The 25,000-nt window shown below is 43.3% G+C and overlaps 2 protein-coding genes across 4 annotated transcripts in view; one reads left to right on the top strand and one right to left on the bottom strand.

The window, feature by feature from the left end:
• Positions 1-25,000, bottom strand: part of CASK (calcium/calmodulin dependent serine protein kinase) — a 328,238-nt gene that overhangs the window by 210,409 nt on the left and 92,829 nt on the right. For all 3 annotated transcript variants that reach the window (XM_085896794.1, XM_085896793.1, XM_085896792.1), the window contains exons 2-5: positions 22,723-22,835; positions 22,204-22,309; positions 21,069-21,146; positions 19,473-19,545 (exon numbers count right to left, since the gene is read on the bottom strand). In XM_085896794.1, the coding sequence (XP_085752920.1) occupies positions 19,473-19,545; positions 21,069-21,146; positions 22,204-22,309; positions 22,723-22,835 (370 nt within the window). The remainder of the gene's footprint in view (positions 1-19,472; positions 19,546-21,068; positions 21,147-22,203; positions 22,310-22,722; positions 22,836-25,000) is intronic.
• LOC147017796 (lysophosphatidic acid receptor 6-like) lies at positions 14,730-16,701 on the top strand. Its single transcript, XM_085896795.1, has one exon. The coding sequence runs from the start codon at positions 15,004-15,006 to the stop codon at positions 16,084-16,086; it is 1,083 nt and encodes a 360-aa protein (XP_085752921.1). The 5' UTR covers positions 14,730-15,003; the 3' UTR covers positions 16,087-16,701.

Here is a 25,000-nt window from a genome sequence, read left to right as displayed (position 1 = left end):
GAGAGCATGTAGTTGCTTTCGCCAGAAGTCTCTCATTGTGGCCTTGTGCATGACAGGTACAGTGCCTATAGAAAGTCTACAACCAATTTCAAATTTTTCACCTTTTGTTGCTTTACAGCCTGGAATTATATTGCATTAAATCAGGCTTTTTCCACCTTTATCTATACATCGTAACCACAATTTCCAGAGAAAAACAAATTCTACAAATGTCAGATAATTAATCAAAAATACAAAACTAGAATATCTTGGTTGGATAAGTATTCAACCCCCTGAGTGAACACTTGGCGGAAGCACCTTTTACAGCAATTACAGCAGTGAATATGTTGGGATAGCTCTCTACCAACTTTGTGCACCTTCATATGGAAATGTTTGCTCATTCTTCTGCACAAAACTCTTCAAGCTCAGTCGTGTTGCATGGAGAGCTTTGAAGGACAGCAATCTTCAAGTCTTGCCACAGATTTTCGATTGGATTTTGGTCGGGGCTCTGACTGGGCCACTCAAGGACATTTATATTTTTGTTCCTTCGCCACTTCGATGTAGCTTTGACTGTGTGCTTCAGGTCGTTGTCATGCTGAAAGGTGAACTTCCGCCCCACTTTCAGCTTTCTTGCAGAGGGTAGCATGTTTTCCTCTTGGATTTTTCCATATTTTGTTCTTTCCATTTTCCCTTCTACACTGACAAGTGCCCCACTCCCTGCTGATGAGAAACATCCCCAATAGATGATGCCACCACCATGATTCACAGAAGGGATGGTGTTCTTTGGTTGATGTGCTGTGTTGGATTTGCACCAAAAGTAACGCTTTAGATTTAGGCCACAAAGTTCCATCTTGGTTTAGTCAGACAATCAAACGTTTAGCCACATGGCTTCAGAATCTCTGAAGTTTTTTTGATGTCACATGATTTGGCAGCCATATTGGATTTAAGAAAATATTAAATAATGTTTTCTCTGGAACCGTTTAATCAATCGCTGTGAAACTTCACAATTGTGATCTTGTCGTGATAGGGAACATGTTTTAAATTTCAACTTGATTGGACACATGGTCTGGTAGCCAGAATTATTTATTTTCTATCTGGGTTTTTATTATATTTTTTGAATACTCACTTGGCTGTGCCTCGATGGGTTTGAGGGTAGAGGAGTAGCAGCTGAAAGGCGAATCCCATCCAGGTTCCTCCTGATGACTTCATCTTTGCTTTTTGCTTGATGGGGTTCCTTCTGATTACGCCAATGCAGAACTGTCCTTATTTGGTCTTCCATTTGATTTGAATTGAATTTATTTTAATCCCATTCTGAATTCAATTGAATAATAATAATAAAACGTCATGGGTCAGGGTCAGGTGCCCGATCAAAGCAGGGTTTCATCAAAGCGGGATGTCTCGGTACCCGGTCATCACTGCCAGCAGTTACAAAGTGGCAGTTCCAGTTAGGTCTCAAATTACATAACACACCAGTACACAAAATACACCACACAAACACCACACAAAACAAGTCCTGGCGAGGGTCTGCAATTTCTGATTGCTCTTTTTCTTGTTTACAATTGCTATAATAAGGATTTCGTGTTTTTCTCTGCAACTGCTTGTCAGATTGAGACAACATTTTCACCATTGGTACGACTACTCACGTAGAATGCTTTAGGCCTAAGTCACATTTGCCACGGCGGCCGTGGGGTCTCCAAAATCTACGGCCACTAGCAATTATATGGCGGCCGCAGTGTTTCCACGGTCACACAATGTAGCAGTCACATATGTTTTTATTTTTCGGGTAGCCGCACGGCGTATTTAGAAATTGTGGAGACCGAAAACGTGGGGTTGCTGTACGGTCTTTGATTTGATGTCGCACGGTGACCTTAAGGGGGCCCTGCGGCGGCCATAGAATTTTCAAGGCAGACGCAAGGTAGCCTCAAGGTGCCCGCAAGGCGACCGCAGGGGGGCCCTAAGGCGAACGTGCGGCCAGACGGACAGTAACGAATGGGTTAATATATATTTTTTTAACCAGTTTTTTTTTTTCCGGCTTGTCGAATTGCTATGGCAAACGTAGAAATGAAAAAAAGTTATAACTCCGCGTTATAATTCCACGGCGACCCCTACGGCCTGTAAAAGATAGCCAAACGGCGTAGGGCCACCCTGAGGCCACCGCAGAAACTCTGCGGCCACCGCACGCTTCTGTCAATTCAGAGGGCGTACGGCCGCCGTATCCTCACCGTAGAGCAAATGTGACTTAGGCCTTAATGATAATTATGATAAGTGGGGGACACTTATCCAACCGAGATATTTGAGGTTTGTATTTTTAATTAATTTTCTGAAAGTTTGTAGACTTTGATTTTCACTTTGAAGTTGTGGGTTACGATGTGTAAATAAATGTGGAAAAAGTCTGATTTAATGCAATTTAATTCCAGACAATAAGGCAACAAAAGGTGAAAAATTTGAAAGGGTGTGTTCATTTTCTATAGGCACTCTATATTCCCACGACTACGAAATCATAATTTTCAAGCTTCATGTCGATTGACAAAGCAGTTCAAGAGAAATAATTTTTTAAATATTTTTTCGTGAATCCAATATGGCTGCCAGAGTGCAAGTACATGATCTGTTCTCACATCGCATACTGGTTGGTGGCCTGTTTTTTTTACTGCCCTTTCTTCAGGATACTCCCTCTGTTCTCTCAGCCCTCCTCCCCCTCCAGGAACTCCTGGCTGTAGGTATTCTTCCAGTAACCCATACCTGGTTAAACTCCCAAAATCCAGACTGATTACACACCTCAAGTCTTTTTTCCTCTCATCTGTGGAACCACATACCTTCCAAAGGCTATTCTATCTTTAACAGCTTATTGGATTCAGGGCAGGTGCCAGATGATTGGAAAGTAGGAAAGTATTTAAGAAAGGATCCAGAGACTAATCATAGAACAGACATGTTAGTTTAATTTCAGTTGTGGGAAGATGTTTGAGACATCAATTAGGGATCAAATGGGGAACCATGAGAAATATAAAACTAATTCAAAGATCTTCTTCTTCTTCTTCTTTCGGCTGCTCCCGTTAGGGGTCGCGGATCATCCGTATGATCCGCATAGTGATTTGGCACATGTTTTACACCGGATGCCCTTCCTGACGCAACCCTGGTCGCCTCTTACGACACAGGGATATGGTACACCTATTTTAACCGGGGTATACACCGGCCCAGTACACTGGTACTCACTTTGCCGACCTCGGAAGGATGACAGGCTGAGTCAACCCCCTGGTGCATTAATTCAGTGGCCCAACGGGAATTGAACTCAGGACCTTTTGGATCCCAAGCCGCTGCCCTAACCACTGCGCCAACACCAGGCTTATAAAACTAATTCAAAGATATTAGAGGGATATTAGAGGAGATATTAGATATTAGAGGAGGGTGGTTAAGGCTCAGGAACATCGAGATACTTTGGTTTGGCAAAAGATTGACAGATGCAGTTTCACATTAGGAAATGTAAGGTGCTGGGGTTGGATAACAAAAATGAAAATAGGGACGACATAATGCAACAGGCAGTTGTGACGCAGGTAAAAAGATCTTGGGGTGCTAATAGATACAGAGGATAAGTCAACATCACAGTGCCAGGCAGCAAAAGGTAAAGCTTGTCAGATTTTAAGTTGCATTTGCAGATGGATAATTTACAAATCAAACTAGAAAGTATCTCAAAATGCAAAGCCCATCCGGGTCCACTTTGTACTCAAACTAAACTTGATGAGAGCAGCTAAAAAATAAAAATAAAAATAAATAAAAGGAAAATTTAATATTTTGTTCTCCATATTCTCAATATTCTCAGGCTGCAATCAAGCTGTCTCTGACAGAGCTTTGGGTAGCAGTGCAGGACAGGGATTTTTGGAGAAAGCTGATTACGAATGTCACGAGATGAACAAAATGATATTCTCACAATAAGGTTTGCTGAAAATTTGATGACAAAAGTTAAAATGGTAAAGACAGAAGTGATTACAAAACCTGGCTGTCTCGTGCTACGCAGCGGATGGGCTAATAAGACCTATATGTACTTATTGTGGCTTTTCCCTTTTGACCCAATTATTAATTATTCCTCTCCACATTCTCCTGATAAGGGTTTGTTTAAAAGTTGATGGCAAAAGCTGAAATGGGAGGTGCGGGGGAGTTATGGGCTGGATACACACACCCACGCACGCACGCGTGCACAACCCCGTTTCCCGTTGTGTGGCAGACGGGCTTAAGAGGTAGTGTTAACACTGTACAGGAATTTGACAAGGCATCTAGAATATTGTGTACAGAGTTGGCCACTACATCCGAGGAAGGACATACCTGCCATTGAGTGGGTTCAGTGTAGAGTGACTCGATTTATTCCAGGGCTGACTAGACTAAGTTATGAGCAGCTGAAGGAGAGGGGTCTGTTTCGCTTCAAAAAGGAGGTGATTACGAGGGGATCTATGTGAGATGTGCAAGATAATAAATGGTATCGACTAAATAAACGCAGAAGGGTTTTCAGTAGAATGGACAGTAACATAACTAGGGGCCACAACTTTACAGTGAAGAAGAGGAATGTGGGAATGAGAGAAAGGTAGGGGTCCTTCACAGTGTAGTTAATACATATAATGGTCTCCTTGGAAAGGCAATAGCAGCAGAAAAAGTAGATATGTTTGGAATTGGGTGGGTTCTTCAAAGCAGTGGGGATAAAGGGGTACATGGACATTGGAATGACTGAACGGTAGCTTCGTTTCGATGGATGAATGTATTCATCTATAGTAATTGTGATGTCTGTGAGGATCCCATCAAAAGCTAAATGTGATGTGAGCGTTTTCTTATTCATTACTTTACAAACCTCTTCATCTCACCCAAAAACAAAAAAAGCATCCCTGGAATACAGCTTGCCTGCTCTACTTTTCCTCTCCTTACTCCTCAATTCCAGACCAACCAGTGAAATTAAGGAGACATGTTTACATATTGAACAAGAAAAATAGCAATCAGAGATTGCAGACCCTCACCAGGACTTCTTTTGAGTGGTGTAATTTTTAAGGTTTTAGGGTAAATCCAATATGGCTGCCAAACCATGTGACCTATGATATCATATGCGTAAACCTTTTGTTTCTATTGGACAGGTGGTCATACGTGTAAAGTTTCGCCTCAATTTGTTTAGCCACTTCAGAGAAGAAGATTTTTGAAGGTTTTTTTTTTTTTAAACAATATGGCTGTCAAATCACGTGATGGATGATATCATTAATTTTTTTTCTGTGGACCATTTTATGCCGAGATGACCCTCAAAAATTTCATACTGATCGGATGTGGTGTTCTACATATGCAATGACATCATAACGAGGGCACCTATGACGACATTAAAAAAAATCACACCCATTCCCCATGAGTACTTGCTATGTGCCAAGTTTCAATTTTTACTTTAGTGTGGTTTCAGAGATGGAGGTCCAAAATTTCCCGTTTTTTCAATATGGCTGCCACACCATGTTACCTATGACATCATAATTATCATTAAAACATTCTACGTGAGTAGTTGCACCAATGGTGAAAATGTCGTCTCAATCCGACAAGCGGTTGCAGAGAAAAAGACGAAAGTTCTGAGCGGACAAACAAACGGACCCAAATGCAATACCCTCTTCTCTGGCGATGGTAATGAACGTGATGCTGCTAGAGCACAGGCAAGATGAGCCTAATGGCTTCTTGCTGTGTCTGTTCCTTCTACATCATTTTCCTCAGGATTATAAACCGGAAGGAGATTATCGTTTTCTGCAGGGGAGAGCCTCCATACACCATTATGCAACATTCCACTGTAAAGCAATATACCAGCTTGTAACCAAATTATATTTTCCCCAGTAAGTTAGGCATACTTATACGATTTGGAATCTTAGCAGGTGGTCTTAATAATGAAACAAAAGCCAAGGTGTAGCATATTTGGATCTGCAGGGACATGACAAAATATCGAAATAAAAATAAACATTAAAAAAAACACCAAACGGGCACTCTTCGATGTTGCCAGATATTCCTCTTCCCCCCATTATTACATTGTTATACATACTTGTCCCAAGTTTGATTTAAATCCTGAACCCAGATTCAAAATCTTTACAAATAAATGTCATTGTGTGAGTGAGTGCGAGTGTGAGTGAGTGAGGGAGAGTGAGCGTGTATGAGAGTGAGTTGGTGTGGGTGTGAGAGAGTGTGTGAGTGTGTGTGTGTGTGTGAGTGCGTCAGTGTGCGTCAGTGTGCGTCAGTGTGCGTCAGTGTGCGTCAGTGTGCGTCTCCTCTCCAACTCTAAAACCATGAGGAAACCTAGCAGTCTGAAACTTTGATACGTATCAAGGGAACTCCAAGGAAGTGCATGAGTGAAAATTGGGTGTAATTAAAACACCCCTTTTGAAGATAATTAACGACCTTATTTAATTATATCCTTTATCAGGCGATCCTCGGCCACCTTGCTCAAAATGGGGTCTTAAGGAGTTTCCTGGGTTACCTTGCTGGGGTCTGAAGCCGCCATGTTTTTTGGCCAGCTCAAGCATGCCTTGACTTGGAAGAGGCCGCAAAGGTTTTTGACAGTCATTTTTTTCCACTTTCCTCACTCATATTATCGAATGCCTGTTCATCACAGCTACAAATCGCTGGGTACATTGCAATGCTTAAACGCCAGGAGACGCCAGCGTTCATGGCTTTATTTCATTTCCGCCAATGTCATAACCTCAAGAATCTCTTACACGAAGCAGAATTGTAAGATTTAAGCTCCACAATCAAACTCAGCAGCAGTTCAAACACTAAGAAAAAATATATTCATTTGTCCAATTCGGACATTGCTTGAGCATTTCCGGTTGTATAATTCTATCAACGGCAATTGATAATCACTTGCCAAGCCAGGCATTCCATTGGAGTGCTTGCTTGAGTGCTTAAGCCACTTACTGAGAGCCCTACAGTCGATACCGGTACAGTTCGTGTCCCGATCAGGATATAGTTGACAGTTACAAGGTAGAAGTATGTATACCGTGCACACTGACATCGTACATATCGGTAGATTTGGACCTGTCGGGACTCGCCATAGGTGTGTGGATATGCCACATCTGTTACAGGTGCCGTAGTGGCAAAGTTTAATCCTGTATCTTCTGGAGGTTTTATTAGGTTTTCCTTTGTCATTGCGACTGCTTCGAAAGCATTTGGTTATCAGGTGTGCTTTTTACAAGGGTTATACATTTCCCTTTTTGAGTTTCAAAGCAAAATATAGTTGATGACACTATTTCCGAGCTATTTGCCATATTAACATGTTTTCTAAATTACCGAGCTAAAATTTTTTTCCAACTGTCACACGCAGCTGTTTATAAATATTAATGTTTGTGCACATCTCCCTGAAACGTTTATATAGATGCAACGCTGTTTTCCAGTGAAAGCTACTCAATGTTTCTAGGTTGTATACAGTACGTACTGCAGTCGGTAATCACACTGACTCCAACTACCGATTCCTGAAAAATTTCCGATATCGGCCCAGTGTGTGTGTGTGTGTGTGTGTGTGTGTGTGTGTGTGTGTGTGTGTGTGTGTGTGTGTGTGTGTGTGTGTGTGTGTGTGTGTGTGTGCGCGCGCATGTGAAGCATACATATTGTTACTGGCCGGGCGTCAGCCGCCAACCGACCACTCTGAACGGAGCCGCAAGTCGAGTCGGCCCGACCGATTGCCTGGAACATAGATCGCCGCCCGGATAACTCCGAGAAACGGGTCCTTGTACAAGAACCGAAATACGCCAATTGGCAGATCACGTGGGGTAGGGTCGATTGCCAATCTCCAATGTACCGAAATACCCACGTGATCCAACTTCCGGGGTATTCCACCCTCGACGGAACTCGTACGGAACAAACCGCCGAGGCGAGCTTGTCCGTGCGCGATTCCGAGCGGCGTAATCGCCAAGAACCGTCGGTCCAAATGTCCCCCTATTACTGCAAACCAACGGCTTTCTAACTCCCAACACACGAAATGTTTAGTCAATGAGGGAATGGACGCAACGAGCAGGTTTACATTCACACAAGGACTTTATTATAATGAAACACGTATGCAATTAAATAAGCAAAACACGTATGCAATTATACAAGCAACAAAAGCACTACAACCGTCTACTTATTATGTACAGTCATTTACACTTAACAGCAGTTCCTACTTATAGACGGGCCCACGGACACACGTACGCACACACGCGTGCGCGCGCACACACACACACACACACACACACACACACACACACACACACACACACACACACACACACACACACACACACACACACACACACACACACACACGAAATGGTGGCTGAGGCCTTTAATCATGAGCTCCAGCTCGGAGGACAGGTGAGCTGAAACTCAGAGCTTGACTCGAACCTTTCCACCTCGTGTGGTCTTCAACTTGTCTGGACCCAGGCCCCAGCGAGAGCGAGCTGGATCCAATCGCCGCGATCCTTCCTGAGCTCCCGTGAATCCTCCCGCGCTTCTCAACACGTGCCGGTGAGACGAGGCGCCGATCCTTCCTGTCGATCGTCGCTTCCCTGAGGATCAAACTCCAAGAAGAGGCCGATGCGTCGCACCAAGCCGGGAAACAAAATGGAGAACGAAAAGCTCCACGAACCAAGAAGAAGAGGAAGAGGAGGAAGAAGAGGAAGAAGCCTCCACTCGCAGCTGGAGCCAAACAACCGGCTTAAGTTCCTTCCAAAACAAAGCAGCAGCCGAAGCTCACTGAGCCAGCCGAAGCAAAAAGCTTCCGAAGGCCTCAAGCCAAGCAAGCCAAGCAGGACCCGATGGCCTGCTGAACGACTGCTCTCTCCGAAGCAAAAAGCTTACTCCTCCCATGGGACTCAGCACACGAACTCTGCACACGGGACTCAGAACAGGACTTCTTCACGAACTCTGCCACGGGACTCCCACGAACTCAGCCCTACCACGGGACTCCCACACGAACAAAGAAAGGATCTCCCCTTTATCCTTCCCACCCCCTCCCCCACACCCAGCGTGACTCATGCCCTCGTGATCCACTCCCCGCTCAACCACGGGTGGGAGGGAGTTGTTGACGTCACGGGATGGCAGGGTTCTTCTTCCTCTTCGCAGAAGAGGGGGAGGGACGTCTCCATTGTTCGTTCCCTAACTATTAAATCGATCCGCGGCGCATCTAATCGATTTCAAAACATTTAAACAATGGAAGGTGAGCTATCTAGGGAACATGCACTCATCAACATAGCTGACTAAGGGAACCTGTATGTTGTGTGCAATTGAATTCCAAATTCGTAACAATATGTTGTTCTTCTTTTGGCTGCTCCCGTTAGGGGTCGCCTCAGCGGATCATCCGTGATGATCCGCATACTGATTTGGCACAGGTTTTACGCCGGATGCCTTTCCTGACGCAACCCTGGTCGCCTCTTTTGACACAGGGAATAAGGATTGGGTTTCGCCATGATTCCGGGCTGCTCTTCACCCTCTCATAGCGCGGCCCAGCGCAGAGCACCCGTCCTGAAGCGATCCTCCAACCCAAGCCTTCTAGTTGCTGGATTACAGGCGCACGCCACTACGCCCGGTTGTGAAGCATACATATGTGTATGTGTATGTGTATGTGTATGTGTATGTGTATGTGTATGTGTATATATATATATATATATATATATATATATATATATATATATATATATATATATATATATATATATATATATATATATATATATATATATATATATATATCTGTGTCTGCCTATCTCTCTCTTTGCGTCCGGGTGGTGTTCGTCTGCGGACGCGTCCGGGCGGTGTTCTTCTGCGGACGCGTCCGGGCGGTGTTCTTCTGCGGACGCGTCCGGGCGGTGTTCTTCTGCGGACGCGTCCGGGCGGTGTTCTTCTGCGGACGCGTCCGGGCGGTGTTCTTCTGCGGACGCGTCCGGGCGGTGTTCTTCTGCGGACGCGTCCTGGCGGTGTTCGTCTCTGGACTTTGTTTAATCTCTGGATATCTCTGGGCAGTATTTATAGTATGATCGGTACAAAATGGATTTCAAACATTATTTTGTTTTCATCTTCACTGTTATTCTATGAAGAAGCATTTTGGTAAGACAGCATGAATCGTAATTGACACTCCACCGCACGTCTGTCTTCCCTTCCTCCCACTGCTTTTTTTTTTTTTTCCTGTCTCTGTCTCTGTCTCTCTCTCCTGTTCCCCCCCTCTCAATTCCCAGCAGTGAAGCGACGGGTGGTATTTGCTAGTATTAAGAAAATTATATCTGCCAGACCATGGGTCCAATCAGATTGAAATATAAAACACATACTCCACATGACGATTAGATCATAATTGTGAAGTTTCATATCGATGATTGAAGCGGTTCAAGTGAATTTTTTGTTTTAATGATTTATGTTGTATCCAACATGGCTGCCACACTGTGTGATCCATTAATTATTCGTGAACATCCTTGTATCCCCAAGGCTTGGGGAACATGTGGGTGAAGGTTCCCCTCGATCTGTCAAGCCTTTCTGGAGAAGGTTTTTATAGGTATTTTCCTCAACAACAACAAAAAACATAGCTGCCAAACCATGTGAAATATGACATCATAGGTGGAGAACGTTTTGTCCTCATGGATAGGCGATCATACCTGTAAACTTTCGCCTTGCCCTGTTCAGCTATTTCGGAGAAGCTTTTTGAAGGCTTTCATGTTAAGAAAATATGGCTGCCGAACCACGTGACCGATGATGTCATCAATTCGTTCCCCCCACAATTTAGCACAAGATGACCCTCAACATTTTTCAGACTTATCTGACAAAGAGTTCGACGCATGAAATTATGTCATAACAAAATCACCTATGGCATCATCAAACAAAAAAAAAATCACACATTTCCCATGGGGAGTATTTTACATGTGTGAAGTTTCAATTGTTTTCCAAGGAACGGTTTCAGAGATACAGAAGTCCAAAGTTTTTCCCTTTTGCCAACATGGCTGTTGCACCACATGACCTATAACGTCAATTATTATTCAAGCATTCTATACGAGTCATCGCACATGTGGTGAAAATTGTGTCAATCAGATAAGCGGTTGCAGAGAAAAGAGAGAACATTAGCACGGATGGACGTACATGTGTAGGGATGTACAACCTGAAAACATAGTGCCTTCGGTGACTTCATCAGCGAAGGCATAAAAATACACCACAATGTCAAAAAATAATTGCAGAGCAAGTATATTCAAGCAAAATCCTTTTTTTGTGCAACTGTGTCACCAGCAGGATATTTAATTGTAATTCTGACAAAGGTCTGAAAGTCAATCTTGGCAAAGCCAGTGTGGGCAAAGCTGTCTAAATTACAATTTATTTGAATAGATCAAGTGCCACATAAATAAACCCTTGATAATTAATACACACTATAAAGTCCATGGAAAACAAGGCAATGTCATTGTTAATGTATCAAAACGATTTAAAGCACGGTAAGTCAATCTGACCTGGCACAACAGGGCACGCAAAATGAACAAATTAAATTTCACCAAATCAAACCAGATCCAGTGTTCATGAGAGAATCGATACTCATGCTTTGCTTTGTGAAAGTAGTCATGAATGCTAAGTAGTCAAAGTATAAAGCATTTATTCTTAACATTAGGGGCATCCGCTGGGCACTAGCCCATGGGACATGTGCTCTGAATGTTTTTTGTTGTGCCCCGAATATATTTTAATGCCTTGGCTGCGATAGGCCACCTTATAACGATTAACCTGTTTTTCTACATGTGTCACTGCACGAAATGTTTTATTGGGGGTTTAGGGGATATGAGGTTTGAGAGGACCCGGGCTCCGAATATTTTTGGAAGCCAGCAAATGCCTCTGCTTAACATATTCTTTCACATGCAGAAATGCCTTGCAAAGGAGCATTTTAATGGCTGAAGTAATAGTGAGAAAACCAAAAGGAAGAGTCACTGATAGGAAAACAACTTTGTGGCATAGTTTCTTCCGAACAATGACGGCCGATATTTCGCAACTCAAAATAGTCAACCAGCATTCTCCTCTCCTTCTTCCTCCCTCTGCTTTTCCCTCTTCTCCCTGTCCACAGTTCATATTTCATATCTCTCAATGATGTATTCCTATTCTTCATTTATCTGCTCCTTATAGTGTCTCATTATCTTTTACAAATTATCTCAAAATTAATCATTCTCTGACTGCCATGCACAAAGGAAGTTGACAGATTTGTGAAAAGTTGCAACCATTTCATAACTTTTACCAAAATAATTATAAAAACAACTTTCATTTTGTGCACATTATCTGGGAAGGCAAATATATTCACGAGGGAGAAGGGAAATGAACTTGTTTCACCGAGGAAGATCAGATGGCTCGTTTTGCTATGTGCGACATGCAGCAGGCTATTGCTAAAGCACACACATACAGTATATGTAAATGATGCTATCATAATAGCCACCTGGTGAGTCCCTGTTGACAATGGGCTAACAGAATTTCCCTCGTCTCAAGACCTCAGAATTCAAATTTAACCTCAAAATGCTGATTGTATTCAGATTGCTGCAATTTCTCATCTTGCCTGAAATACCACCGAGATGTGATGAATGGACTTGCTAAGTTAAAAAAAAAATCTTCTTTTTCACCTACATCTCCATATTTAATATCCTCCTAAAAGGCCCATATCATTTCACCAAAGGATTTTCCGAGGAGAATGTAACCTACAGTAGTAGTAGAACAAACCTTAGGATTTACATCGTAGTACAATAAGCATGCACAATTCAAAAAAACATGCTCTATTAGATGCGAGTTACCATGGTTGAAGTTTTCACCCATAAAGCTCGGTACCTCACAGGATTTGATAGGGAGGCAGCAATTAAGAACTTGGACTACTACTGCACATAGCCAAGATGGTAACAGGGAGCCAAACTATCAATTATCAAGATTTCTCAAGTAGAAGTTTGAAGTTGCAGACTTGGTTTCGCAGAAAATATTATGGTAAAAATTTTTTTTAAAAACAAGGAGCTGATACTCTTGGTCCCCCACCTGTTGGATGGTATGAAGAATACATCGATGTAATATGAAAGCTAAATCTTGAACGTTTTTTTAAATATCGTGTACACAAGACAGGTGACAAAGATGGTTACCATGGCAAAATAATTCAGCCAATCATAGCCGTGATCAAATCAGGTTGAGATAATATTACGTGAAATAGATATCTACAATATGAAAGCCAAATAGTCAATGGTTTTTGAAATATCACGAATATAAAAGTACATTGACGGATGCTCAGTCAATTGGTCAGACAGAGCTCATTATAATGTCCTGAGTCACTGACCTGTTGGATGAGCGGGGGACAAACTAGAGCAGCACTCTGGAAAGTGCATACTTCCACCGGGAGGAACAGTTTCTGTTTTTCAACCCTTTAATAGGCTGGATCTGCATCCAGACCTGAACCAAAATCTAATCAGCTTGTGCTTGTCACCTACCCAACTCATCCACCAAGTTTTGTCATAACCCATCCATAATCTTTTGAGATATTGTGCTCTCTATATCGTTTTTGTCTCTGTCTCTCTCTCTCAGAATCCCTTTTTTTAAATCGTATCAGAATCCAGATCTTCAATAAAATCTAATCAATTTGTCCTCGTTACACAGACAAACAGGGGTGCAACTATAACCTCTGTACACCTTCGGTGACCAAGATGGTGGCACGCTTTGTGCCTCATCTCATTGGAAACTGATGGGACCGAAGACTGTGTTGAATAACATCTTCGATGGGAGCAAAGACCACACTGAGGACGGCAGCTCAGAGGTGGGACAGAGGACTGCATACGTGGAACCCTGTGTCACAATGATCGACACGCGTTTGGGACGCAGCCTGTCCGTGCAGCTTAGAGGGCTGTATCGACTCCATCCCATCGAGGGTGTGACCGAGCATCGATGGGGTCGAGGACTGCGCTGAAGATAACAGCTTCAGTGAGGAAAAGGTGTTTGGGTCACGGCTTAGCCATGCAGCTTGCTGCACTGTTGATCCTGCTGTGGATGACTCCCTTTTGCTGACTCACTCCTACCGTGGACGGATGTAACAGAGCTTTGGTGTGGCTGCGTGTAGAGATGGTGACGAGTGGCAATGGCATGCGTGTCTGGGTGAGTGGGGAGGTCCCTGGGTGGGATCAGGTGAACCCCCAGAGATGGAGGGGGAGACGGAGCACAATTGAGGAGAGCACTTGGTCCATGAGTTATGGTTCCTCGCTGGGGTGAAGATGGATGCTTCAGGAACAGGGAAGGCTCAATTCAGTCTTAGAGACTCACGAGTCGAGATGACGACCGGTGGTGGCGGCACATATACATGAATGGTGATTTTACATACACATGAATCCTGATTCGCGTGCAGAAATATGTATGCACTACTTATACGTGATATATTGTATACACAAATATATGTTATTATACACATATCACATTTAAAAAAACAAACAACACACACACACACGCACACGCACACGCACACGCACACACACACGCACACACACACACCATTTTTTTTCACCTATCAAATGACTGTTTACAAAGTTTCTTTTTCATTTTAATAATTAATGTCTGAAATGTTTTTTTATTATTATTCTGTTGATGGTGAACATGCATAATTAAATTAATATTTGATTAAAACAGGGCTGTTCCCATCCATATGCTGTCTACCACCATTACTCAAGGTGAACAGACTTTCGCTCCACCGAACACTTCACACCATAACTCTTCTCCCTGTCGTCCCCAACACCCAAACCACCACAAATCTAAACCACTTGCTTAAAATCCCCTCCTTCTCACATACCAATGGTTGAAACATCACAATAACAGTGCCTACGGATGCTGGTGAGGAAGTGGGTGGGAGAAAGGAAGAAAGAGGAAACAGAGAAGTTAAGAAAAAGCAAGAAACTGAACAAACGAAACAGAAGACTTCGAGTGAAATCAAGAAAGGGTGACTAAACTGAAAAGGAACAATAAAGGACAACACAAGCTTTCAGTGTACACAAGACGGCGAGACACCACAGCACGAGCAGAGCTTCACCTGGTGGAACGCCAAACATGGATAATGGCTCATTAACAACCACAGCAGCTCTCTCAACCATGCCCAATACCACCACCGATGCAATCATCTCTGTACCTGAACCGCTGCTCAAGACTTTGGCGGTAATCTACTTTCTTGCCTTTGCTGGTGGACTCGCTGCCAATACTCTTGCACTGTGGGTCTTCGCTTGCCACACAAGGAGCTCTGCCGTGCAGGTTTACCTCTTCCACTTGGCTGTGTCTGACACGCTGTTATCACTCGCTATGCCAGTGCGTGCCACTGAGTTTTCTGCTCCACCTGACATACACCCACCACCTCTGAGCCGCGATGCCTGCCGTGTGTTTGATGCTTTCTGCTATACCAACATGTACAACAGCATACTGCTCTTGGCCTGTGTCGCAATAACCCGCTATCTCCGGCTGGTGCATCCAAATTCCTGCCCACTGGTTACCCAGCCTCGTGCCGCTCATGCAATTGCAATATCCGTGTGGATCTGTGTTATACTTATGGAGATACCATTTTATACAATGAGAGTCTCACAGCAAACTTCAAACCAGATCCGATGCTACTACTACAAGAAGGGAAAGACTATCTGGGCAGTCGCCATAAACATGATTGCTGTAGCTGCCTTCTTTGTGGTCTTGGCAGTCATGGTCTTTTGCTACATGGGTATTCGCATGCAGTTAGAAAGGCATATGAATATGGTCACAAGCACTGTAGCACAGGCAGTTTGTAGAAGAAATGCATTTGGGCATGATGCGAGTCGAAAAGGTCTTGTCGTGCTCTGCATCTTCTGCGTGTGTTTTGTGCCATACCATATTGTTCGTCCTTTCTTCCTCCTAAGTCAGGCTGGGCTTTTGCCAGCCGAGTTTGCACCGGGACTCCACGTCACCAATGAGATTGTACTATGTCTTGTGACATTAAATGCATGTTTGGACCCTGTTATATACTTTTTCATTAATCGGGGATTCAGAAAGTCAGTAAAAGGAATTGGCATTAAATGGCGAAGAATCTTCCACCTACATAAGTCTAATACACCCACATCCACAGTGATGACTACAGTGCGACAGAGCTATTCAGGGGATGATACAAGTGAATGAAAAAAAAAGAATGCGTTGGGAATATCAGTTTGGAATGATGATGACAATGTGCAGAAAGACCTTGGAATACAGTGGGAATTGATGATGTTTGGAAGTGATGGAATGATAAAATATTGGGTTAATAAGCAGAGAAATGACAAACTTGGTATACATATCAGAAAAATAACAATAAAAGTTAACAATGAAGGTAGAATGACAGAATACACTGTAAAAAATAAAAATAAAAAAGGTTTCATTGAAGAGAGCAAAGTCGAGGATATAATTGGAGATAACCAATAAAAATAAGTAGACAGAATGAAAATGCGAGTATAAGAGCGAGTGCATGCAATGTTTAATATTTGTAGCTCAGAGAGAAGTAATAAAGAGAAACTACTGTTACCCCAGGACTCTTAAAGAAATGTTGAAGCAAAAAATAAATAAATAAATACTTATTGCAATTATATCTTCAAGTTAAGGCAAGGCGAGTCATGTCCATATTTAACAGATGTGATTTTGTACCTTACCATATGTAGTTATGTACTCACCGGGACAACCACTCAATGCTTGAGAAAATGGAATGTAGTTAAGCAAGTGAAAACTTGGTGGTTTGGTAGCAATAAACATGTAACAAACTCGCATTGTTATTTTTGTGTTCCTTATTACCTCTGCCACCAAAGGTGTATGGAGGTTATGCATTCACCCCTGTCTGTTTATTTGTTTGGCTGTGTGCAGGATATCTCAAAACGTTACGAACAAATTCGGATGAAACTTGCTGGACAGGCTGGGTGTGTGACAAGGACGAATCGATTAGGTTTTGGTAAAGATGCAGATACAGGATTATTTTAAAATGATTCTTTACAATCGAAAGACAGGGCCAAAACTATTTATAGCACGATGTTCCAAAACCTTGTGGACGGGTTATGACAAAACTTGGTGGATGAGTTGGGTAGGTGGCAAGAACAAGCTGATTAGATTTTGGTTCAGGTCCGGATTCAGACACAGCCTATTAGTGGGATACAAAACATAAATTGTTCAGCTTGGCGGAGGTATGAACTCTCGTGAGTGCTGTTCTAGTTACACCGCATGCGCGAAGAAAAATGCGAGGTTAAGCAATTGGTTCACTTCTGTCTGTCTGTCTGTCTGTCTGTCTGTCTGTCTACAAATGCAAGTTTATGATCAAGGAACAACTTGATTTCAATTGAATGTTATATTTTTAACATGAATCAGAATAGGAATCGGAAAACAAGCCTGTAATTTAGCAGTACGTTGGCTGTGAAGTCATTTCAATCGCATATGCGCAGAGAGGAATGAGATAATTTTTTTCGTCTGCCTGTCTGGCAATCAAACAAAATAGAAAACTCGCTGTTTTTAAGGATGTCAAAAAGGACACAAACAACAGGCACGAAGGACTCATGTAACTGGTTAAATAAGGTGGTGCAAAAGACGGTGGTAAACTTCCAAATTTTTTTTTTTTGAACAACCTTTAAAATCCTTATTTTATTTCAATTGAACTATATACTTGAATACTGGAGAACACAAATCACCTTTTTGGCACTTTCAAACACCTTTTGTTTAGCAGTGCAGTATTTTGAAAAAAAAAAATATTCATGCCCTGAGGGCAAAACAACTATGAGAATCAGCATTCACACAGTCTCATGTCCTGAATGCAGAATAACTGTGTGAGATTCTGCAAAGTAACAGACAAATATGGGCTCTGGTTAGGGTTAGTGCTGTCTGTTTACTGCATCTTTTTCTCGACGATTGTTCCAAAATCATCATTTTCTCTGAAAGGAGTTGTCAAAGGTTTGTAATTGTGCAAATGCATGGATGAACCTCGATGCAGACAAAAAAAACACATCTCAGCGGAGCATCGTCAGCTCGGGATTATTCCGTTTGATCCACCGTGTTCGTATGGTTGCGGTCACACCTGTTATGCAAGGATCACGAACAAAACAAATCGAGATCATGCTTGGAAACACAAAGCAAGCGTTTAAAAGACTCTTCCCATGTCCACTTTCTTAAGACGGCACGGTGTTCTGTGAACTCTCCAATTATTTTGTTACTGGCTCATTATTTACTTGGGTGGAATGGAAAAAAAATGCACGTTATTATTGCATTGAAGCATATGACTTACTGGGAAGCAATTTACCCTTCAAAGTGGATATATGCTTGTTCCTGAATTTGTATAATCTCTGAAAAAGCATCTTTGGTTCACCCATTTTGACTCCTCGCAGAATAGCGGTGATAAATGAAGAATAGGAAAAAGGACAAATCTAAAAACGCCTTCAGTTAATTTTCAAGTGAAATGAGAAGATGTATGGGGGTATAAGAGCTGGTGAGTACAGCAAATGAAACTGCAATTGGCAACACTGGTCCAGAGATATCGCAGCATGCAGAGAGATAGTGCAGGGGCTAATTGCTTTGATACTCAATGTTGAAGGATTTCATCTCGTAAAACATTTCAAACAATTAAAATGGATTGCAGGACTGCAATGTACATGAGAAAATAAGGTGATTGTGCTCTTGGGAAAATGGAAACATGCGTATTTGCTCATCATTATTTTTTCTCATCAAAACATTTGTACGCAAATTAGTGTGTGGAGATGCTTTCTTTCTTCACCATTGGGATAGTCTGAGAACAAAGGGAACCAGAGGTGAAGGAAAATTTCCCATGCCGCAAGTAGTTTTGCCAAACCGGGCATGCATATGAGGTGCTGTAGATCCACACAAGTACGACTTGGCAAACACACCTGTGACAGTATTTTACTGAGTTTGTCTACCAGGGACCAATTCATGGTGCACTCGTCCTCATTTTTGAAGAAAAATGATCAGCATTATTTTCATGCACTATTTTGGCATGTGCACTTTCTTTCAAATCAATGAATGTGAAACCCTTCAGAGATTTGACATGGGATTAAAAGATTAAAAACAAACGAGATTTGCACATATTGTTCAATCCATCCATCCATCCATCCATTGGGACCATACTCTGTGCAGAGCGTTGGTGCTGCCTCAGCAATCTCCTGGGCTATCGAGCACAATCCTGGACAGGTCACCACTCTGACACAGGATACCAGCAAGCTGGTACTCATTTTGCCAACCTCGGAAGGATGACAGGCACAGTCAACCCTACCTGGTATTAATTCAACAGCTGAGCGGGATTTGAACTCAGGATCCTAGGATCCCAAGCAAACCACCATAACCATTAAGCCAACACCAAGCATTTTGTTCAATCGAAGAGGCGACTATCCTGCCACGCAAGATGAGCATTACATCTGAATGTGCAAAAACATCTCTCCTATAAGGGATGATGTTGAAGAGAAGATGCATAATGAGGGAGGAAGGGATGAGGTAGGGGAGGGAGGAGAGGAGAGAAACAAGTACTGGCGACAAACTGCAAGCATCACCTTCATATCCCGATGAATTATGTTGTTGTCGTGACAGTAGCGTAGTGCTTCCAAAATTTGCCGCATGTAATGGCTGAAAAAGACATTCATAAGAGGGAGAAGGAAAGCAATAACAGAAAGTGAGGGAGTGCAACTGCTGTGGCGAAAAAACAGGATATACACTTGTGTGGCAAAATGTAAAATGGTGAAAGTGATATGACCCAAAATAAATAAATAAATAGAAGGGGTATTGCCCCCACCCACATTATTACATCATTTTACATTCTTGTACCAAGTTCGATTTAAATCCCTGAACACAGATTCAAAATATTAAATGATTCTGGCTGCCAGATCATGCATCCGAACAGGGTGAAATATAAACATATATTCCCTATGAGGACGAGATTAAAAATGCCACGCCGATTGATTAAGCGGTTCAAGAGAAATAATTTCTTGAATGATTTTTGTTCAATGCAGTATGGTTGTCAGACCAAATGACCGATTAATTATTCATGAACATCATGGCATCCCCAAGGCTTGGGGAACCTGTGGGTGAAGTTTTCCATTGATCTGTCAAGCTCTTCTCAAGAAGTTTTTTAAGGTTTATTCTTCAAAAAAAAATCACAGCTGCCAAACCATGTGACCGATGACATCATAGATGGAGAACTTTTTGTTCCTCATGGATAGGCGATCATACCTGGAAAGTTTCACCTCGATCTGTTCAGCCGTTTCAGAGAAGATTTTTGAAGGTCTTTATTTTAAAAGCAATATGGCTCCTGAACCACGTGACCGATGGCATCAATTTTTTAACCCCTATACAATTTAAGCAGAGATGGCCCTCAAAAAATTTCATAGCAATCGGATAAAGCGTTCAATGTATGCAATGACGACATCATAATGAAACCACCTATGGCATCATCAAAAGCAATCTCTTATTCCCCATGAGGAGTGCTTGCTATGTACCAAGTTTCAATTTATTCCATGGGGCGGTTTCAGAGATAGTGGTCCAATTTTTTTTCCTTTTTACCAATATGGCTGCCACACCACATGTCCTATGACATCATGATTATCATTAAAATATTACACATGAGCAGTCGTACCAATGGTGAAAATTGTGTCAATCGGATAAGCGTTTGCAGAGAAAACAGAAAATTAGCATGGACAGACAGTCATACATACGTACGAACAAACCGAAAACATAATGTCTCTGTCGACTTTGTCAGCGGAGGCATTAAAAAAAAAAGAGAAGAAAAAGAGAATGGTGGGGAAAAGAAGAAGAGACAGTAACTTAAGACTAACTAGCATAACCCGCGCTCTGCACGACATGTTGGGGTGGGTGTGTTTGAGAAAGGAACTGATGCAGAGTAACAGTAGTAATTTTACTTTAATGCAGTAAGTGGAACACGATTTCATTGTTTCAGAACCATTTTATTTACTTTTTTTGTACCATGCACCTCATATGGTCTTTGAGATAATGTAAGCCAAATATCACGTTACTCGAGCGTAGAACAAAGTCGAAGATAGCGCGACACGAAACCACAAACTCGGAAATAATATATCAGATAGTAAGAAGGTGGGATTAAGTACAGAAATGTGAAAAGAAAGGAGGAAACTAACCTGGCCACTGCCTCACTGTACACAAAGCCAGCATCAGCCCGCTTCACAATCTCAAAACAAAGGTCAGCTCCATCCATACTGGGAGGGAATTTGGGGCAGAGGTGGAAGAGAGAGAGAGAGAGAGAGAGAGAGAGAGAGAGAGAGAGAGAGAGAGAGAGAGAGAGAGAGAGAGAGAGAGAGAGAGAGAGAGAGAGAGAGAGAGAGAGAGAGAGAGAGAGAGAGAGAGAGAGAGAGAGAGAGAGAGAGAGAGAGAGAGAGAGAGAGAGAGAGAGAGAGAGAGAGAGAGAGAGAGAGAGAGAGAGAGAGAGAGAGAGAGAGAGAGAGAGAGAGAGAGAGAGAGAGAGAGAGAGAGAGAGAGAGAGAGAGAGAGAGAGAGAGAGAGAGAGAGAGAGAGAGAGAGAGAGAGAGAGAGAGAGAGAGAGAGAGAGAGAGAGAGAGAGAGAGAGAGAGAGAGAGAGAGAGAGAGAGAGAGAGAGAGAGAGAGAGAGAGAGAGAGAGAGAGAGAGAGAGAGAGAGAGAGAGAGAGAGAGAGAGAGAGAGAGAGAGAGAGAGAGAGAGAGAGAGAGAGAGAGAGAGAGAGAGAGAGAGAGCGCGAGAGAGAGAGTAGAGAGCGCGCGAGAGAGAGAGAGTGTGTGAAAGAGAGTGTGTGCGAGAGAGACAGAGAGTGTGTGTGTGTGTGAGAGAGATAGATAGAGATATAGAGATATAGAGATATAGAGATATAGAGATATAGAGATATAGAGATATAGAGATATAGAGATATAGAGATATAGAGATATAGAGATATAGAGATATAGAGATAGAGAGATAGAGAGATAGAGAGATAGAGAGATAGAGATAGATATATAGATAGATATAGATAGATATAGATAGAGAGATAGATAGATAGATAGAGAGATAGATAGATAGATAGAGAGATAGATAGAGAGATAGATAGAGAGATAGATAGAGAGATAGATAGAGAGATAGAGAGATAGAGAGATAGAGAGATAGAGAGATAGAGAGATAGAGAGATAGAGAGATAGAGAGATAGAGAGATAGAGAGTTAATGATGAGGTAAGCAGAATGAGGAAATTTTCGAATTACCGCTATTCGATGCGAAAAGACATTTCCCAATTTTACATTCCATACTCACAATTCGAACACCATGTACAACATGCCATCTGAACTGTAGGTTTCCAATAATTCCACAATATGTGGATGTTTCAGCATATGGCAGATGCTTGCTTCCCTCTTTAAGTCTAGGAAAAGTAAAATAAAATCAAAATGCATCCCATAAACCTTGTGCTTATTCTATCCAAAACAGGTTAACATGACTCACAGCAAAAACCCACTGAATTATAATGCCTGGGAATAAAAGAGTTGATATGACCAGATGGATCATATAAATCCTAAACAGTGAAACTCCAAGACAATGCAGCCAAGTATACTTACAACAGATCAAAATTAAGATTTTACAAAGTGGTGCAAAAAAGAATACAAAAATGAGCAAGCAGGCAGCAGCAAAAATTCTTACATAACCATTAAAAAAAAAAATCTAAAATGAAAGTCCAACTCATTCTCTCTGGTGCAACCAGTTCATTTTGGTAGCTCAATGATTACACAGATGTATGGCACACAGGCTCAGAATAGTGACTATGTCCTTAAGCCTTACCCTCTGTACTGAGCCCAGGGCTGGAGGTAAACTTTGCGACATCCACGATCTTCACAGCAAATTGCTGGCCACTCTCATGACTGATACATCGCCGCACCACCGAAAAGGGACCCCTTGGTAATGGGATGGAAGAGGTGGAAAGCAGGTATGTTTAAGAGCTTGATGGTCAAAGATCAGCATTAAAAAATAATTCCAAAGCCAATAAAAAAACATGTTTATTATCAATCAGTTAAACTGTGAAACATGGACTTTTACATTTCCTTAATATATTGTGAAAGCCGTCAGATTGTCTCAGTGACCTGGTAAGAATCCCAGTAGGCCGCGTCAAAGCTGCCACAACGGTCGACTGATTGAGTCGCCTCGGGCCAGATCAAGGTTGTGAGTAAGGAGAAGACCACAGAGAGGCAGAGAGAGGCAGAGAGAGGCAGAGAGAGGCAGAGAGAGGCAGAGAGAGGCAGAGAGAGGCAGAGAGAGGCAGAGAGAGGCAGAGAGAGGCAGATAGAGGCAGAGAGAGGCAGAGAGAGGCAGAGAGAGGCAGAGAGAGGCAGAGAGAGGCAGAGAGAGAGAGAGAGAGAGGCAGAGAGAGAGAGAGAGGCAGAGAGAGAGAGAGGGGCAGAGAGAGAGAGGCAGAGAGAGAGAGAGAGAGAGGCAGAGAGAGAGAGAGAGAGAGGCAGAGAGGCAGAGAGAGAGAGAGAGAGAGGCAGAGAGGCAGAGAGAGAGAGAGGCAGAGAGGCAGAGAGAGAGAGAGGCAGAGAGGCAGAGAGAGAGAGAGAGGCAGAGAGGCAGAGAGAGAGAGGCAGAGAGGCAGAGAGAGAGAGGCAGAGAGGCAGAGAGAGAGAGAGAGGCAGAGAGGCAGAGAGAGAGAGAGGCGGGGAGGCAGAGAGAGAGAGAGAGGCAGAGAGGCAGAGAGAGAGAGAGAGGCAGAGAGGCAGAGAGAGAGAGAGGCAGAGAGGCAGAGAGAGAGAGAGGCAGAGAGAGAGAGAGGCAGAGAGGCAGAGAGAGAGAGAGGCAGAGAGGCAGAGAGAGAGAGAGGCAGAGAGGCAGAGAGAGAGAGAGGCAGAGAGGCAGAGAGAGATAGAGGCAGAGAGGCAGAGAGAGATAGAGGCAGAGAGGCAGAGAGAGATAGAGGCAGAGAGGCAGAGAGAGAGAGAGAGGCAGAGAGGCAGAGAGAGAGAGAGAGGCAGAGAGGCAGAGAGAGATAGAGGCAGAGAGGCAGAGAGAGAGAGAGGCAGAGAGGCAGAGAGAGAGAGAGAGGCAGAGAGGCAGAGAGAGATAGAGGCAGAGAGGCAGAGAGAGATAGAGGCAGAGAGGCAGAGAGAGAGAGAGGCAGAGAGGCAGAGAGAGAGAGAGAGAGAGAGGCAGAGAGGCAGAGAGAGAGAGAGAGAGAGGCAGAGAGGCAGAGAGAGAGAGAGAGAGAGGCAGAGAGAGGCAGAGAGAGAGAGAGGCAGAGAGAGGCAGAGAGAGAGAGAGGCAGAGAGAGGCAGAGAGAGGCAGAGAGAGGCAGAGAGAGGCAGAGAGAGGCAGAGAGAGAGAGGCAGAGAGAGAGAGAGAGGCAGAGAGAGAGAGAGAGGCAGAGAGAGAGAGAGAGGCAGAGAGAGAGAGAGAGAGGCAGAGAGAGAGAGAGAGGCAGAGAGAGAGAGAGGCAGAGAGAGAGAGAGAGAGGCAGAGAGAGAGAGAGACAGAGAGAGAGAGAGAGGCAGAGAGAGAGAGAGAGGCAGAAAGAGAGAGAGAGGCAGAGAGAGAGAGAGAGAGGCAGAGAGAGAGAGAGAGAGAGGCAGAGAGAGAGAGAGAGAGAGGCAGAGAGAGAGAGAGAGAGGCAGAGAGAGAGAGAGGCAGAGAGAGAGAGAGGCAGAGAGAGAGAGAGAGGCAGAGAGAGAGAGAGAGAGAGGCAGAGAGAGAGAGGCAGAGAGAGGCAGAGAGAGAGAGAGAGGCAGAGAGAGAGAGAGGCAGAGAGAGAGAGAGGCAGAGAGAGAGAGAGAGGCAGAGAGAGAGAGAGGCAGAGAGAGAGAGAGGCAGAGAGAGAGAGAGAGGCAGAGAGAGAGAGAGGCAGAGAGAGAGAGGCAGAGAGAGAGAGAGAGGCAGAGAGAGAGAGAGAGGCAGAGAGAGAGAGAGAGAGGCAGAGAGAGAGAGAGGCACAGAGAGAGACAGAGAGAGAGAGGCAGAGAGAGAGAGAGAGAGAGAGGCAGAGAGAGAGAGAGAGGCAGAGACAGAGGAAGAGAGAAAGAGAGAGGCAGAGAGAGAGAGAGAGAGGCAGAGAGAGAGGTAGAGAGAGGCAGAG

Source organism: Eptatretus burgeri, chromosome 10 (genome assembly GCF_056783735.1).
Source record: "Eptatretus burgeri isolate ZD-2024b chromosome 10, Ebu_testis_v1, whole genome shotgun sequence".
Classification (NCBI taxonomy): Eukaryota; Metazoa; Chordata; class Myxini; order Myxiniformes; family Myxinidae; genus Eptatretus; species Eptatretus burgeri.
Note: the sequence above shows the minus strand (reverse complement) of the source record. Positions and strands in the feature narration are given on the sequence as shown.

Coding starts and splice junctions, on each gene's coding strand:
- LOC147017796 (XM_085896795.1), top strand. CDS start 15,004: ATGGATAATGGCTCATTAACAACCACAGCAGCTCTCTCAACCATGCCC.